This window comes from Myotis nattereri, assembly GCF_964212035.1.
Source record: "Myotis nattereri genome assembly, chromosome: 2".
Lineage (NCBI taxonomy): Eukaryota > Metazoa > Chordata > Mammalia > Chiroptera > Vespertilionidae > Myotis > Myotis nattereri.
The window spans coordinates 147,316,078-147,331,459 of record NC_138076.1 but is presented as its reverse complement, the minus strand read 5'-3'; the positions used below and the strand labels follow the sequence as shown (position 1 = coordinate 147,331,459).

At 39.6% G+C, this 15,382-nt stretch overlaps 1 protein-coding gene across 3 annotated transcripts in view; it reads left to right on the top strand.

Moving 5' to 3' along the window:
* LGR5 (leucine rich repeat containing G protein-coupled receptor 5) overlaps positions 1 to 15,382 on the top strand; it is a gene marked incomplete at its 5' end in the record, with an annotated part of 146,885 nt that overhangs the window by 71,495 nt on the left and 60,008 nt on the right. For all 3 annotated transcript variants that reach the window (XM_081083292.1, XM_081083291.1, XM_081083290.1), the window contains 2 exons: positions 7,294 to 7,365; positions 14,641 to 14,712. In XM_081083292.1, coding sequence (XP_080939418.1) covers positions 7,294 to 7,365; positions 14,641 to 14,712 — 144 coding nt within the window. The remainder of the gene's footprint in view (positions 1 to 7,293; positions 7,366 to 14,640; positions 14,713 to 15,382) is intronic.

Here is a 15,382-nt window from a genome sequence, read left to right as displayed (position 1 = left end):
CTCATCATTGAAGTTTCTATCTCTCTCTCCCTCTCCCTTCCTCTCTGAAATCAATTTAAAAAAAATTTTTTTTAAGAAGCAGTGAGCAACAGTTTTCTTATTGATAATAAATGATGCAGCCATTCATGTTCTTGTGTTATTCCTCTTTTAGACCAACCCAAGCTCCAAACCAACCTACTTTTAAGCAAAGTTATGTTTAAAAACCCAAAATTTCGAACCAAAATGCTACGTTGAACTAAATTCTCTTGTGTAAACTTTTTTATGTAAGCATGAGCAAATAACTTGACCTCTCTTAGGCTCACTTTCCCGTCTGTAAAAGGGGAATAGTCATATCACTTTTTTAATGTGATTATAATCCTATCTAATAAAAGAGAAACATGGTAATTGGCATATGACCGCTACCCTTCCCATTGGCTAATCAGTGAGATATGCAAATTAACTGCCAGCCAAGATGGCGGCCAGCAGCCAGGGAGCTTGAAACTAACATGAGGCTTGCTTGCTTCAGTGACGGAGGACTCCAACGTTCCCCGCCTGCCGCTGCCAGGCTCTGAGCTGCAACTCTAAGCAACTATGTAACAAATATAGAAGCTAAACAAAACCCCAGAAACCTGCTTTAGTCCGCCGGGCTTCAGCCAGCAGGATCGCAACATTGTAAGCAAAGGCCAGAAACCTACTTTCAGCAGCGGAGGCCTAAGAGCTGGAGCCAAGCCTCAAAGCTAAAGCTGGCCCAGAATTAAAAAGAAAAAAGAAAAAAGAAAAAAAGGAGCGGTTGGGGGCTTCAGTCACCCCCAGCCTGAAAACAGCCCTCAGCCCCTCACCCAGACTGGCCAGGTGCCCCAGTGGGGACCCCCACCCTGAAGGCTGTGTGACCAGCTGCAAACAGCCATCATCCCCTCACCCAGGCTGGCCAGGCACCCCAGTGGGGACCCCAACCCTGATCCACGACACCCTTCAGGGCAAACCAGCCGGCACCCACCCGTGCACCAGGCCTCTACCCTATATAGTAAAAGGGTAATATGCCTCCCAGCACCGGGATCAGTGGAGCCGCGAGGCCTCCCGGCACTGGGATCAGCATGACAGGGGGCAGCGCCCAAACCCCCTGATCGCCCTGCAGCTCTGTGTGTGGCAGGGGTGGGGCCATAACCTCCCTATCCACCCTGCTCTGTTAGTGACAGGGGAAGGCGCCCCAATCCCCTGATCAGCCCTGCTCTGTGCCTGAAAGGGGGGAGCTCCCCGCCCTGATTGCCCTGCGGCTCTGTGTGTGACAAGGTGCGGCGCCCCAACCCCCTGATCAGCCCTGCTCTGTGTGTGACAGGGTGCGGCGCCTCAACCCCCGTCCCCCCACACGGGCCCTGCTCTGTGTGTGACGGGGTAGAGCCATAACCTCCCCATCGGCCCTGCCCTGAGTGTGACAGTGGCGGCGCCCCAACCCCCTGATGGGCCCTGCTCTGTGCGTGACAGGGGGCAGCGCCCCAACCCCCTGATTGGCCCTGCTCTGTGCGTGACAGGGTACAGAGCCCCAACCCCCCTTATGGGCCCTACTCTGTGAGTGACAGGGGGCAATGCCCCAACCCCCTGATTGGCCCTGCTCTGTGCGTGACAGGGAGTGGCGCCGCAACCTCCCCATCGACCCTGCCTTGAGTGTGACGGGGGCGGTGCCCCAACCCCCCAATCAGCTCTACCCTGAGCGTGACTGAGGGTGGCATCACAACCTCCCAATCGCCCTGCTCTGTTCATGACAGGGGATGACGCCCCAACTCCCCAATCGGCCCTGCTCTGAGCCCGACCAGGGGCTGCACCTAGGGATTGGGCCTGCCCTCTGCCACCCAGGAGCAGGCCTTAGCCAGCAGGTTGTTATCTCCCGAGGGGTCCCAGACTGCGAGAGGGCACAGGCCGGGATGAGGGACCCCCCTCCCCCCCCCCAAGTGCACAAATTTTTGTGCACCGGGCCTCTAGTAATTAAATATCATAATGTTTATAAAGTACATAACATTGTGACTAGGACTTATGCATTGTTTAATAAAAGGTAGGCACTTTTTGTATGCCCAAAAGCACTGTGCATGGCTTTTGAAAGTGCTCAGAGAAATCAATGGATTTAAATTTGCTAAGTAATGAAGAAGGGGTGTTCTTCAGCTGCTCCCGATCTGGGTATGTAATGACTGGCAACCATCTTGGAATAGTTATGCCAGACCTGAAGCAACTGTAGCACTACCGCCAACTGTCTTTGGAAATAAGAGGACGTGATCAATCAGTCAATATTGATTCAGCTCCTTGCTCTGGGCAGGCAGTAAGATTCTTGACCTTAGAAGGCTGTCATCAAATCAGGTAGAATATGAAATTAACCTTTATAGACAGCCTTGTATAAAATACATACTACAGGAAAGTTGACTGTGGACTCAGGTAATTAAGGAAGACTTCAGAAAGGAGTTGAAAATTGAACTTCATTAGTCTTGTGGTTAAAAATACCAAAGGTCATGTGGCCACAAAAAGGTCCCCCTTTTGTCCTGAAGAGTTCATTTATTCAGTCTAGTGGGCCTTAACCCTCAAATCTCAAAATCCAATTTTTTAATCCTATCTAATAATGAAAACAAATGGACAACTCATAAATATACTGTTTAAGAAAATGAGATTTTTGGCTGGATTTGAGCAATTAAATATGGTTAACTCACTGGTGGGCAGAGAGGGTACATAACATGGTCATTGAAAATTATAATTTCTTGAGACATATTAGGAAAGACACTTTTTCCCCCCCAATGGGAAGGAAAACAGTTGATGGAATGTCATGGTCTTTGTATCCAAAAGGCTTCAGCAAATCTTGCAAAGATGAACTCCAGAGGGCTAAACTTTAAGTACGTGGGCCCTTGTGACTAGCATGGACATCTTATAAAAGAAAACCTACCACAGGTGGGCTTGGTCAACTTCAACAATGATACATTACTACTGCCAGCACAGGCAAGATTAATAGATTACAGTTGACTTGAGTTCATTCTATTTGTGTCTAACTCTGATGACCCAGACACTTGGCTTCCGTATGCATAGACCCAAAGCCAAACCTGGTACATGTGGTTGCCCCAGAAACAACAAGAGCACTTAATCAATTGAATAGAATCATGAATAGTCTATCTCAATTGACTATTATATTTGGTTTCATTTTTTTAACTTTATTGTCTTTTGAAAGTCCCTAATTACAATATTATTAATTACAAATTAATTTAGCATATCTAGAATATGTGCTCTCTAGGTCTCGTGCACTTTGTAAATGTTGGAAAATAAAGCAGTAACTTCTAGGAGCCAGAATGAATTTGCTAAGTAATCTGAAACATCTCCTTTTAAATCATAAGGATACCATATTCAAGTTCATTCTGCTAATTACTTAAGTAGCACTGTTGTTACATAGCTTCATGCTCCATAAGAAAAGGCTAGATTAAGTTTACATGAAGTCGGAAAGCAACTGTTTTTCATTTTACATAAAACCTTTCTGAGCTTTGATATCTTTGTCTACAAAGTCAGAATAAGAAAAACCTCTGATCTACCCCCTGGTATAAAGTGTGACAAAGTACTTTTAAAATGTTAGTGACATGCAATAAAGAAACCTTACTATTAGCAAAAAGAAAAAAGCAGGGTGGAGGGAGGAGGTGAGAGAAAAGAATAAGGGTAAGCAGAACAATGAACATGGAATAAAATCAGTTTTAGGGCAGAAAAGAAACCTTAGTGGAAGAACCCTACTTCTTTTTAACCCTTTGCGGTCGTTTGTCTACTCTCAGCCACCAAAGCTTTTTTACCGTTCCGGTCTTATGTCTGCTCTCAGCCACCACAGCAAGGAACCGTACGAATCTTAACTCTATTCATTCATGTATCAGTTCATAATTTCTCTGAAAGCTCTTAAGTGTCTAAGCGACCTTGTCACGAACCAAAACATTGCCCCGACAAATCGGAGATATCAAAACTCAATATAAACAAACGCGGTCGTTCCACACTCGCCATGCAAAACACCGTGGCGAGTCAGTCACCTTTTGAGAGTGAAGAAATCGACAAGCTTCGGAGATACTTCGCAGAATTTCAAATAAAGCTTTACAAATTACGTTTAACTGTAATTAGGCATTCTCGCTTGTTAAGATATTTCAAAATAATACTCCAAAATGGCAAAAAGAAAGTTAACGAAAGAAGTGTACTGCGAATCTGAAAGTAATGATGAAGAGTTTTATTTTGGCACCTTGAATACTGACTCTGACGTAGAAAGTGATAACGTTTGTAGTGATTCTACTAGTAGTGACGTAATTCCAAAAAAGAATTAATAAATCTTGTTTATCCTTCATAATCTTGCATGTTATGTATCACTGCTCTTTCAATGGAAATTAATTCCGACCAGTACGACACCCATGTCCAAATTTAATACGACTGCAAAGGGTTAAATACGGAAAATGAAATCCAGGGAAGTTAAGTGACTTGTGTTAAGTCTCACAGCAAATTCATGGTGAGAAGAAAGGAAACCAGAAATAGAAAGGAAAGAAAAGCACACAAAACAACTAAGAGTTAGAAGTCAACAAAGTTCTCCCAAGAACGGACCTGGGAGGGCTGGTAGCATTGGCCTGGCTCTCTGCTTAGCTCTGAAAATGCTGCTCTGCCTTTGGAACCTGGCCGAGGTGACCCATGTTGGACCACTACTTCTTGCTCAATAATTTTCCCAAGGGTGCCAATCAGAAAGCAGTCAGGCACCCCCCTCTGCTCTCAGTGCTCACCCCATTTTATCCACACAGGCTTCTTTCTCTCCAGGCCAATGTCCAGAGAGGAGGAATCAGGGCCCTGATTCATTTGCTCTTGTCCCTCTATTTTACAAAATCAAGCTAACCCTTCTCCCACCCACCCCCCCAAAAAACCTCTGTTACTCTACTTTAGAGAACCAAATTAGTGTAAAGATTCAAAGAAACATACGTTCTCAAACATATTTTCATAGGTTGTTACAGCACTAAAGCGTCTAATTACTTTTTTCATTTGAAGAATATATCTACTTAATTTTTTTTCTTTTTAATGGCAGTTAAGTCAGTAAAACTAATAATAGTGGTACAATATGGATCTTATGTATGGAGCAGGATCTTGTTCATATGATAGAAAAATTTCTTCTTATGAATTTGTATCTCACTGTAGAAATGAAGATAATGAAAGAGATATCCCCATGAAATAATTTTAGAAACGGGGAGAAAAACAACTTCTCAGCCAATTTGGTTATAGGTCTCTAGGGTCGGAATGCAGTAGCCCAGAGATCTGTTGTTTCAAATTGTCACAGGAAAGATTTGTGTGCAGATCTTGCTATTTGTGTATTCATCTGAAAGTCTCTTTTTCCTATAGTTTAAAATTACTAAAACCATCCCTCGTGGCAAAGAAATAAGAGGGGAAGGAGGCAATGATTTCCTTAAATTGTTGTTTTTGTCAATGAGATAGATCTTCCATCGGCCCAGCAAGTAGCCAATAACACATCATAAATTCCTTTGCTTTAAGACAAACTCCCCCGATAACACAGGTCAGTGGTTCCCAAATTAGTTCTGAACACAGACGTAGGATTCTCAAAGTCCATGCCCAGAAAAGAAAAACAATTCGCATGAAGTGAGTTATGTTTCAGGAAATGTAACGGGAAGGTTTTTACCCTAACAGTAATTTAAACTAATAAAATAAATAAATACATCCTTTTTTCTCTCTCTTTTTCTTTTCCAAAGTCAAGGTCTCAGAAACCATCAAGCTGCTTGATACCGTAAGCAGCAGTAAGAGTGAAGGCCCATCTCAAGGCTCTGTTCTAGAACTCAGAGATGTGCTACCGAAGTCAAGGCTGTGAACAGGAGAGTTAGGGACATTTTCGCTGTCCCTGAACAGCTACTAGTCAGTTTAGTCTGATCAGTTAAGCCATCTGTGGTCGTCAACCAAGTCTGAGCCTTTCTGTGACAATAAACAACTCTTTGACTAGTATGTCACGGTCATACACAATTCATTACTCCAGTATTGTGTGTAGTACTTGGGATAACCGATCAAATGCATGTGGCTTGTCTATAATGTACCCATAAATATAAAATGTTACTATTTTTTTGACGGCCTGCATTTCCCCTTGGTGCTGGTGGTTTGCCGGTTGGATTTTTCTTTCTTCCACATCAAGTCCCACCTTCTCTCCTCCTCCACCACAGCTGTGCTGCACCAGCATCTCTGTGTGAACTCCCTTTGTGTCTGTTTCCTCTCTTGCTCTATTCTCCCCTCTACAAAGCTCCCATCTTTGTAAAGTATGATTATCTAACCGCTATGCTGTAAACCTGAAACTAATACAGAATAATATTGAATGTGAACTGTAATAGAAAATTAAAATAAATGTTAAAATTTTTTAAATAAACAAGAAAGTAAAGGTCCCATCAGAAGGACCCTTTTATTTCTCTTTATTTATTTACTAGAGGCCCGGTGCATGAAATTTGTGCACTGAGTGGTGGGGGTGTTCCTCAGCCTGGCCTGCACCCTCTCCAGTCCAGGAGCACTCAGGGGATGTCTAACTGGTGGCTTAGGCCCGCTCCCCGGAAAAGGAGACATAGGTCTCCTTTTTCCCCCATTGACCTCTCCCTGGCCACTCTGGGGTTCTGGCTGGTATGGCTCAGTTGGTTGGAGCATCGTCCCATACACCAGAAGGATATTTTAAAACACAGATCTGATCACACCCCTCCCCTTTCTAGGCCCTTACTGTGGCCTCCACAGCCCTGCATGGACTGGCTCTAGACACCTCCCCAGCTTCACCCCATCATTCTCCTGCTTGGTCACTTCCCTCCAGCCATGCTGGCCTCCTTGCATTTTCCGGACTATCCCAGGCACACTCCCACCTCAGGGCTTTTGTGATGCTTGGCACAGACCTCTGCTGAAATGCACTCATAGCAGAGCTCTTTCCCCCCATCTTACCTGTAATAATAAGCCCATCACCCTGGCAACTGTCCCCCACTGCTCTCTATCCCTTTGCCTAGCTTTTGTATTTAAAAAAAAAAAAAATTGTTAAAGGAGAGTTATATACAGTGTAGGTAAGCTATTAAATGACTTCTGTAAAATAGGTAATTTATTATATTTCTTCTTAGGCACTTCTTTTGCCAGCTTTTTTATTAGAAATTTACAGAAAATTTTCACAAACTATAACAAAACAAGTTGTTGTTTTTTTTACCATTGTTTTTGGCATTTGTGGTTTGAACATAATTGTATTGTGCGTTGTTTTAACAACTAAATGAATTCCACATGAAGAGAAGTGTGCTCACTCTCTCTCCTCTCCCTTCAAACCCACAGACGTCTTGCCGGAAACGCTTTGACATACATTCCCAAGGGAGCCTTTGCTGGCCTCTACAGTCTTAAAGTTCTGTAAGTAAACCAGGTGTGACCTGGTACATTCTGACTTTAGCAGCAAGTGAATGCTAATTAACTTGTAAAGACTGAGTTCCTCAAATAACCTATTTGGAGCATTTGGGATAATTCATCTAAATTCAAGTCTGCCTTCATTGGTACCCCATAGAGCAATATTATACCTGGCTGGATTTGTGTGAAAAAAATTCACCTCTCTTTTTCTAACTTTAATATCTAAAATTGTTTGCCTCTAAATAACCAACTTATCAACTCAAACTTTAAAAAAAAACTATTTCATTCCCTTTTGTGTTATGATGTTGGCAAGATTTCTTGAATCATTTTGATCACCAAGTGAATAAATCACCGTGATGCTAACATAATGAGATCACATCTTCAAACCATTTGCAAAGTTTGTTTTCTTATGATTAAAGATCTGCTTTAAAAAATCAAGTTTATGTTACAATTGTGAATAGATGTGAAAAAGCCTAGTAATTGTAGATACAATGAGTAACTATTTGATAAATATTAATTCATTGAGACTTGTAAAAGTGGGTTTTCATATTATTTAATGTCCAACTTCCCAATTTGTTTATCAGAAGACTCATTATTATTGACTACCTCCTTATTCTAGTACCCATTGTTTAATTTTATTTCAGTTTATTCTGTGTAGGGGGGAAAAAGCACCTAGGTAGAGAAAATAGGTAACTCAGATTGAAACTCATAATGGGAAAATTTTATCTCAGAGAAAATACCCTGACTTTATTTTCTTTCTTTGAGATAAAAGTTATAAACAATAAAAGGGCATTTGATATATTTCTGCTTAACGGAAACTGCATTTTATTCACCTCAGGGATATGTAGGCTATTTAAAAAGTAATTTAGTTTAAATATATTTGTTAAATATTAGTTAAAGGTCAAATTCAACAGCAGAACCATTTTTGGTCTGCTTAGATCATTGGGTTTGGTCCCCTCAGCTTTGAATTATTTTTGCTTTGAGGCAGAAATATTTTTAAATTGTCACATTGCCAAATGCTAATGTTAATTCATTATGTGGCAGGATTCTGAGTTATAGCATCAACTTTAGTACACCTATGTGTCCATGAACACAGCAAAATATTTGGAACCCTTCTAAATACATCACATAAATCAAGTTTGGATAAGACAAATAAGGGAATATATTCCCTTTGTTGACCTATGTACCCTTAAGCATTTTGGATACGTGTTAAATTGATTATACTGGAACTGATCATCTTAATTCACTTAACAAAATGTAAATCAGATATACTGAGCTAGAGTGTATGTGTGTCTGCATATCTGTGTCTGTGTGTAATAAATGTATCATTAGCCATCATAATTATATGTAAATTGTGATTATATAATGTTAATACATATAAATTATGTAATAAGAATATCTAGGGATTAGGTATATACTAGATATGATCATTAGAATTATAATATTACATTTTTGAATTTTCATATTTGAATTACTTAATTTTAGTATGAATCTTTTGATAACATTTTTTAATTTTCTAATTATATATTTCTAATATTAATCATACTGCACTAAATGTCCATGAAACTGGAGATGTTGTCTGTGTTGGCTACTGGTCTATCCCCAGCTTCTAGAACATGCCTGAATCATAGTAGACACTCAAGAAATACTGGTGGAATAAATGGTCCAGATGGATGATACAGAGAGGACAAGAGGTTTCTAGACTTGTCAGCTCTTCTTCATTTTGTATGATGTAGACCTAATGCCATATGTCTATTAATGGATTATCAGTTGCGTTCTCAACAATGTGGGCTTCTCCCTGTCAGCAGGTTTTATTTACCCAGAATACTTTTGACACCTTTGCTGCTTCTTACGGTGTATTTTGCCTAAACACTTCAGAGAGCATTGGATTAATCTGACTTAAAAATGAAAATCACAGGTTATCTCTCATGCTTGTCATTTTTATATGTACCTCTTCTCCCAGAATGGAATGTGGTGTTTAGTTAGACTCTCTCATCTATCCTCTCCTAACTAATCAATGTCTCCTGTCTTCTACACAGTCAGGGGCTCAGCAAAGCCTGGTAAGTGTGAGACTCAAAGTGGCATTGAATGCATTACTGCTGCAAATACAATGATCCTTAAGTGTGGTCATGCCCTGAAGAGCTTATAATCTAGTGGTAGATTGTGGGATCAAGACAAATAGATCACCTGTAATTCTTTTTTTTTCACCTGTAATTCTTAAAGTGTGTCTAGAACTGTGTGTAGGGCACTGTGGAACTACAGAGCTTGAGAAGAATTTAGTCCCATCTGATGGTTAAGGTTCAGCTTCCTAAGAAAGATGTTTCCCCAAAGAGATGACCAAGGATCTGAATCTTGAGAGGACAATATGCACAGAGACACAGTGGCAAGGAGTACCTGGCATAAGCAGGCAGCCCAAGTAGGTTGGGGCTCAGGCATTTAGGAGGAGGTGGAGAGTATCTGGAAAAGAGCCTGGAGAAGTAGAAAGAGTCCTGGTCACAGGAATCCCATATATTCTGCCAAAAAAGCATGGACATTATTATGTTGTAGGCATAATGAGGAGCAAAGGAAGAGATGAAAGCAAGGAAGTGGCATGTTCAGACTGTTCAGTTTAGCTAGATCACTGTCAAGGCGAGGAGGATTCAAGAGGAGCAAGACTCCTGCCAGGAATTGCATGCACTCTTCCCTTTACTTTGCTACTTAAGGATTAATATCTAAGGAGCAAATTCAATTGTCAAATATTTTAAAAGTATTTCATTGTTAAAGCAATGGTTCCCAACCACAGTGGTTCTTCCCGCCATAGAGTGCTTTGGAAATTTGTGAGGGTGTCCTGTTTTTCCAAATGGTATACTTGTAGTAAGCTGTCTTGTCATGCGCAGCACAGCCCAGCATAAAGATTCTACCTACCACATCATACTTGACCGTTCCTCTACACCAAATGTAAATCAAGAATACTTTCATACCTAATAATACTGAAAGTTTTTTCAAGAAGTTCTGATAAGTCCTGGCTGGGTAGCTCTGTTGGTTAGAGCATCATCCTGAAACCCCAAGGTTGTGGGTTTGATCCCCAGTCAGGGCACATACAAAAATGCATAAATAAGTGGAACACCAAATCAATGTTTAAAAAAAAAAAAAAAAAGAAGAAGAAGTTCTGATAAGACTAATACTTTGTACAGGAAAAATTACATGGAATAAATATATTCTCTCAAAATTATTGAATAATTAATTCAGCTTTTGTATCCTGTCTGTTCTAGGTATTATATGATTTCTAACCACATATTTAGTTAAAAACACTGTTAGTGCAGTAGAACAAGTACTCCAAACATCACAAAACAATTAAAGATATCTAACCATGGCAATGTAAAACTTCTTCTTACAAACAATTATCATTAAATAGCAAGGAAACATGAAACACAGACCTCACCCTCATGGAAACTCTCAATTGTTTTATAAAGTCCAAAAGTCATAAGAAGAAAGAAATAACTGATTGCACTGTAGCATGGTAAGAAAGATAATATAAAAGTAATATTTGTCTGGGACCCTGATCAGTATAAGGAGGGCATGTGGTAAAAGAAGAAAAAGATGCTATCAGTGCAATCCTTTGAGATGCACAATGAAGACAGCAATAGCCATCCTTGGCTGGGATTGTTTTATATCCAAACTTTTTACTATGAGCTCTAGAAGATCACTAATGTTTAAGATTATTACCCCTGTAAATATTGACCTTCATAAAAAATAAGTTATTGGTTCTGTATTCCAAAATACCCAGTCCAGTGGGATTCTGAACCAGGCTGTCCTCAACAAAGGTACATTGTCTTATGTAGGCCATTCAGTCAAAGAATGACTCATTTCCTGCCACCCACTACCAGAACCAAAGCCACGTAGAGGGGATGGGTAAAACTAACCATAGAAAGGTCACAGTTAGCCAAACTGTTCTCATTCCCACATAGGCCCAGAATAGAGCCTTAATAGCTACTTGATACCTAAACACAGGACAATTGGGTAGAGGGAATACCTAAGGACCAAGCCATCGATTGTTACAAAGTCCCCGTTCAACATATTATCTCATCTCCCTCTGATTCACTCACTGTTCATATTCTTATTTAGTCCTGTTGGCAAAAAAGATAACCAAAATATTGTGCTGTTGAGTAACATGGGGATGTTGTATGGAGTAGTGAGTATTTTAAAGCTCCTCAGGGAAAGAAATTAAAAAACTATGAAGTCATCCTTTGTCTCTAGAGAAAGTGTTTCATTTTCTTTTCTTCCCCATATGTGAATGAAAAAAAGAATGAGGTTATAAGTGGCTAAACCCATATTCCGTTCATGCACATTCTGCTTATATTCAATATATTCAATAAAAGAGCATTTGCAAAAGAAATCAGCAGTCGTGTTGGGAATGCTTTCTGTTTTAATTGCACTCCATGGTGCTGTAAACCCTTTAATTGTTTCTTCTCCCTCTGGAATATCTTAAACAAAAATAGAATTTTCTAATTAACTCACTGGAGACTTATAAGGATGTAATGGAGATAACTTGCTCTTGTTTTGTCATTTGAAAGTAATTAAGCAAAAGTTCTTTATTTAGAGAAAGATCAGGATTTAATTGTGGGTTTGTTAAATTATATTTTTGGTGTTTTACTGGTAGAAGTAGTTGAAAAATTAAATTGTTTGGAGGTAAGTCAAGAGTAGCTTTAAAAGTTATCATTAATAAAGTTTGTTAAATTCCATTTTCTGAGGCCAGGAATATAAAGTTACTGAGAAAGTTTGCAACTATTCCACGAAGGAAAACCATCTAAATATCTCCTGTCCTCTACTCCAATTTTACGATATTTTAGGAAGACCACATTTCAATAGTTTCACTTTTTGGTTAGCAAAGCATAGGAGAACAATTAATATACACTTTGTACCAGTAATATACTACCTACAACGTTTAGACATTGATGATCATGTATCTTATCATGATTAATCACTCAACAATTAATGACTTAGAAAACATTTCTATGAAATTAAAATTATATACCATATTTAAACTGCTTGGAAAAGTGTAAAATAACATAGAAATGTGAGCTTTTAATGTTCAGGTAAATTATGCAGCATACAGAATTCAACCTACAATTTTTGGGACTCCCAAACTGGTCAGTGAAGTGTGAGATCTCCCTAAAACTGGACTTTGTCTATAAAGAATTAACATATTTTTTGAGACTCTTGATTTATGAAATGTTTGTTGAATTCAAGTTTAACATAATGAAATTATTCGAGTAAAATTTTGGAATACAAGTAACACAAGTATATTTCTTAGAAAACAGAATCTCAGTCATGGTGAGAAAAGCATAAATTTTATGACCTCCAAAGACCTTTCACATATTATTTGTATATGAATTTGTATTTGCATATATGAAAGTATAATAAACACCTTTAAATTTTAATTGTCAAACACCTTGTTAATCAGATGTTATTCTATTCCCATTATACAGATGAAAAATCAAGGGTCAGTTAGGTTGAATGATTTGCTTCCCAAGACTTAAACCTTAGGACTTATCTCCAAGCTCAGTGTAGCCTCAAGTTCATCTGAAAATAGTATATCAGAAATACTTAGCATAGCATAAGGTGGGTCTCAGTCTGTGGTGCCTTGCCCAGAGCACAGACATCAGTGCAAATTCTCTGGTCCCGACCCCAACCTAATGAACTGAAAACTTTGGGGGTGGGGCCAGCAGACTATGACTTAGCAAGCCTTTCAGTGGATTTTGCTAAACCCTAAAGTTTGAGAACCAACCTCTGGCACAGGTTTTGTTGTTGTAGCTATTGTTGCTGCTGATTTTGTTTTCTCAATTAAAATGTCGCAGTCAGTACCATCTCACTGTATTGTTAGTTTTGAGAAGTGGTTCATCAATTCATACAAAAGGGTCAACTTTTATTGAATGCTTACTATGTGGCAGGTATTGTTCTATGTACTTTCACTCATTGGATGGTCACAATGACCTTGCGGGGGAGTATGATTACTGGTCCTGAGACATGGAAAGACTGGGTGATTTGGCTCAGACCACATGGCTAGTGGCAGGGAAGAGGTATTCAAATTCAAGAACCCATGCTCTTCACCACACCTTAATCATACCAGACACCATTCAACTTGAGAATTTGTACATTCAGCAAATATCCCTCAAGAGTTAGACATACAGGGAGCTGAATCCCAGTTAGTCATCTAATGAAAAGAAACTTCAATTGTGGTGATGACGGAACCAGGCAAATTGTTTCTGAAATCCAAATATAAGTTTGTTACCTAATAAGCAGAAAATTTTCTGTAAAATGTCTACTCTCCTAAAACAGTCTTCTGCCTCTGGCTTACATGGACCATGCAATACTCAGAGGGATGGGAGTGGCTGCAAAATTATTGTGTTATTTTATGAATAAGGTAGCAAAATATAAGGAATCTAATGGGAATTTTTCCATGCTATTTTCCCATTTGCAATAGTATGTTTTTATCTCATTGTTTCCATTCTGTAGTCTCTATGTTCTGAAAAGAATTGTTGAACCTAGGTGAGCAAAAATGCAACTACTTCACAAAAAGAATGTAATTTATATCAAAATATGACCATGAGCAAGAAAAGAGATCTTTAATAGACTCCTATGATACCCTTATTTTCATTTTGTCTAATCTAATTAGTCACCACAGTGATCCTTTAAAAACAAGTACGATCAGATCATTTCCCACTTAAACCCTTCAACGAGAATTTCTTATCACATTTAAAATAAAGTTTTACTATGGCCCGAAAGTGCTCCATGAGATGGCCTCAGGTTCTCTCACCCAATCTCTTCCTCTCACTCATTCCTCCTCAGTCACAATTGATCCTTTGCTGCTCTTTTAACAAGTCAAGCAAGCTCCAACCTCAGGACCTTTGCACTTGCTCGTCCCAGTTCCTCAGTAGCTCCTCCCAGATATTCACATGATCTGCACCCTGACTCCATTCTGGTCTCTACTCAAATATCAGCTCCTAAGAGAGACCTTCCATTCCTTTAAAATAAAAATCTCACTCTTTGTTACTATCTATCCCAAATCTATGTTTTGTATTATTTTCGTAGTACTTATCACTTGGCTCATAGGGTGAAATTCATTACTTTTAATTACCTGTCACTTCCCACTGGAGTTTAAGCTCCCCAGGGGCCAAGGGTTTGTCTGATGTTCTGCTGTTTCCCTGACATCTAGAACAGTGCCTGACACAGCTATGGCCAGTTATGGTTAATTATTGTTGGCTTTCTTTAATATTTTTCTTTATTTGTTTTAATGTGCAGTATGCTGCAGAATAACCATCTAAGGCAGGTACCCACAGAAGCGCTGCAGAATTTGCGGAGCCTTCAATCCCTGTAAGTATCGTTGAAATTGCAAAATGTCCTCAGGATCAATTTGGGAAGGAGCATTGAAATGTCCAGGTGACCACTTCAGTAAATTCCTTGGTTGGAGGTCCTACCTAAATAAGTTGGGAAACAGAGTTTCCATTAGAGCAGCGGTTCTTTGCTTCCTCATTAAACAATATGTGTGGGAGGGACTCGTGTTGGATTTGGAGGTTTCAGGGCAGAGACTTAATCATAACTCCAGCCAAAGCCTCTTATATACACTGGTATCTCAGGACAAAACATATACTTCCAGGATCTTTTCCTATATTCCCCTGTAATTTGAAATTTCTGATTTTGAATCAGGAATGTTACTTTTTCCTTTTTTTTTTTTTTTTTTTTACATGTATTTTTATTGATTTCAGAGAGAAAGGGGGAGGGAGAGAGAGATAGAAACGTCAATAATGAGAGAGTCATTGATCTGCTGCCTCCTGCATGCCCCTACTGGGGATCGAGCTGCAACCCAGACATGTGCCCTGACCAGGAACCAAAGGGTGACCTCTTGGTTCATAAGTCAACACTCAACCACTGAGCCACACCAGCAGGGCTATTTTCTCCTTTTATCTGGAAAAATGGGTGTCACAATCCAGACACCTTGACATCTTCAATTTATTCTGTTTTTAGATGAGCTGAGCTGCCTTGT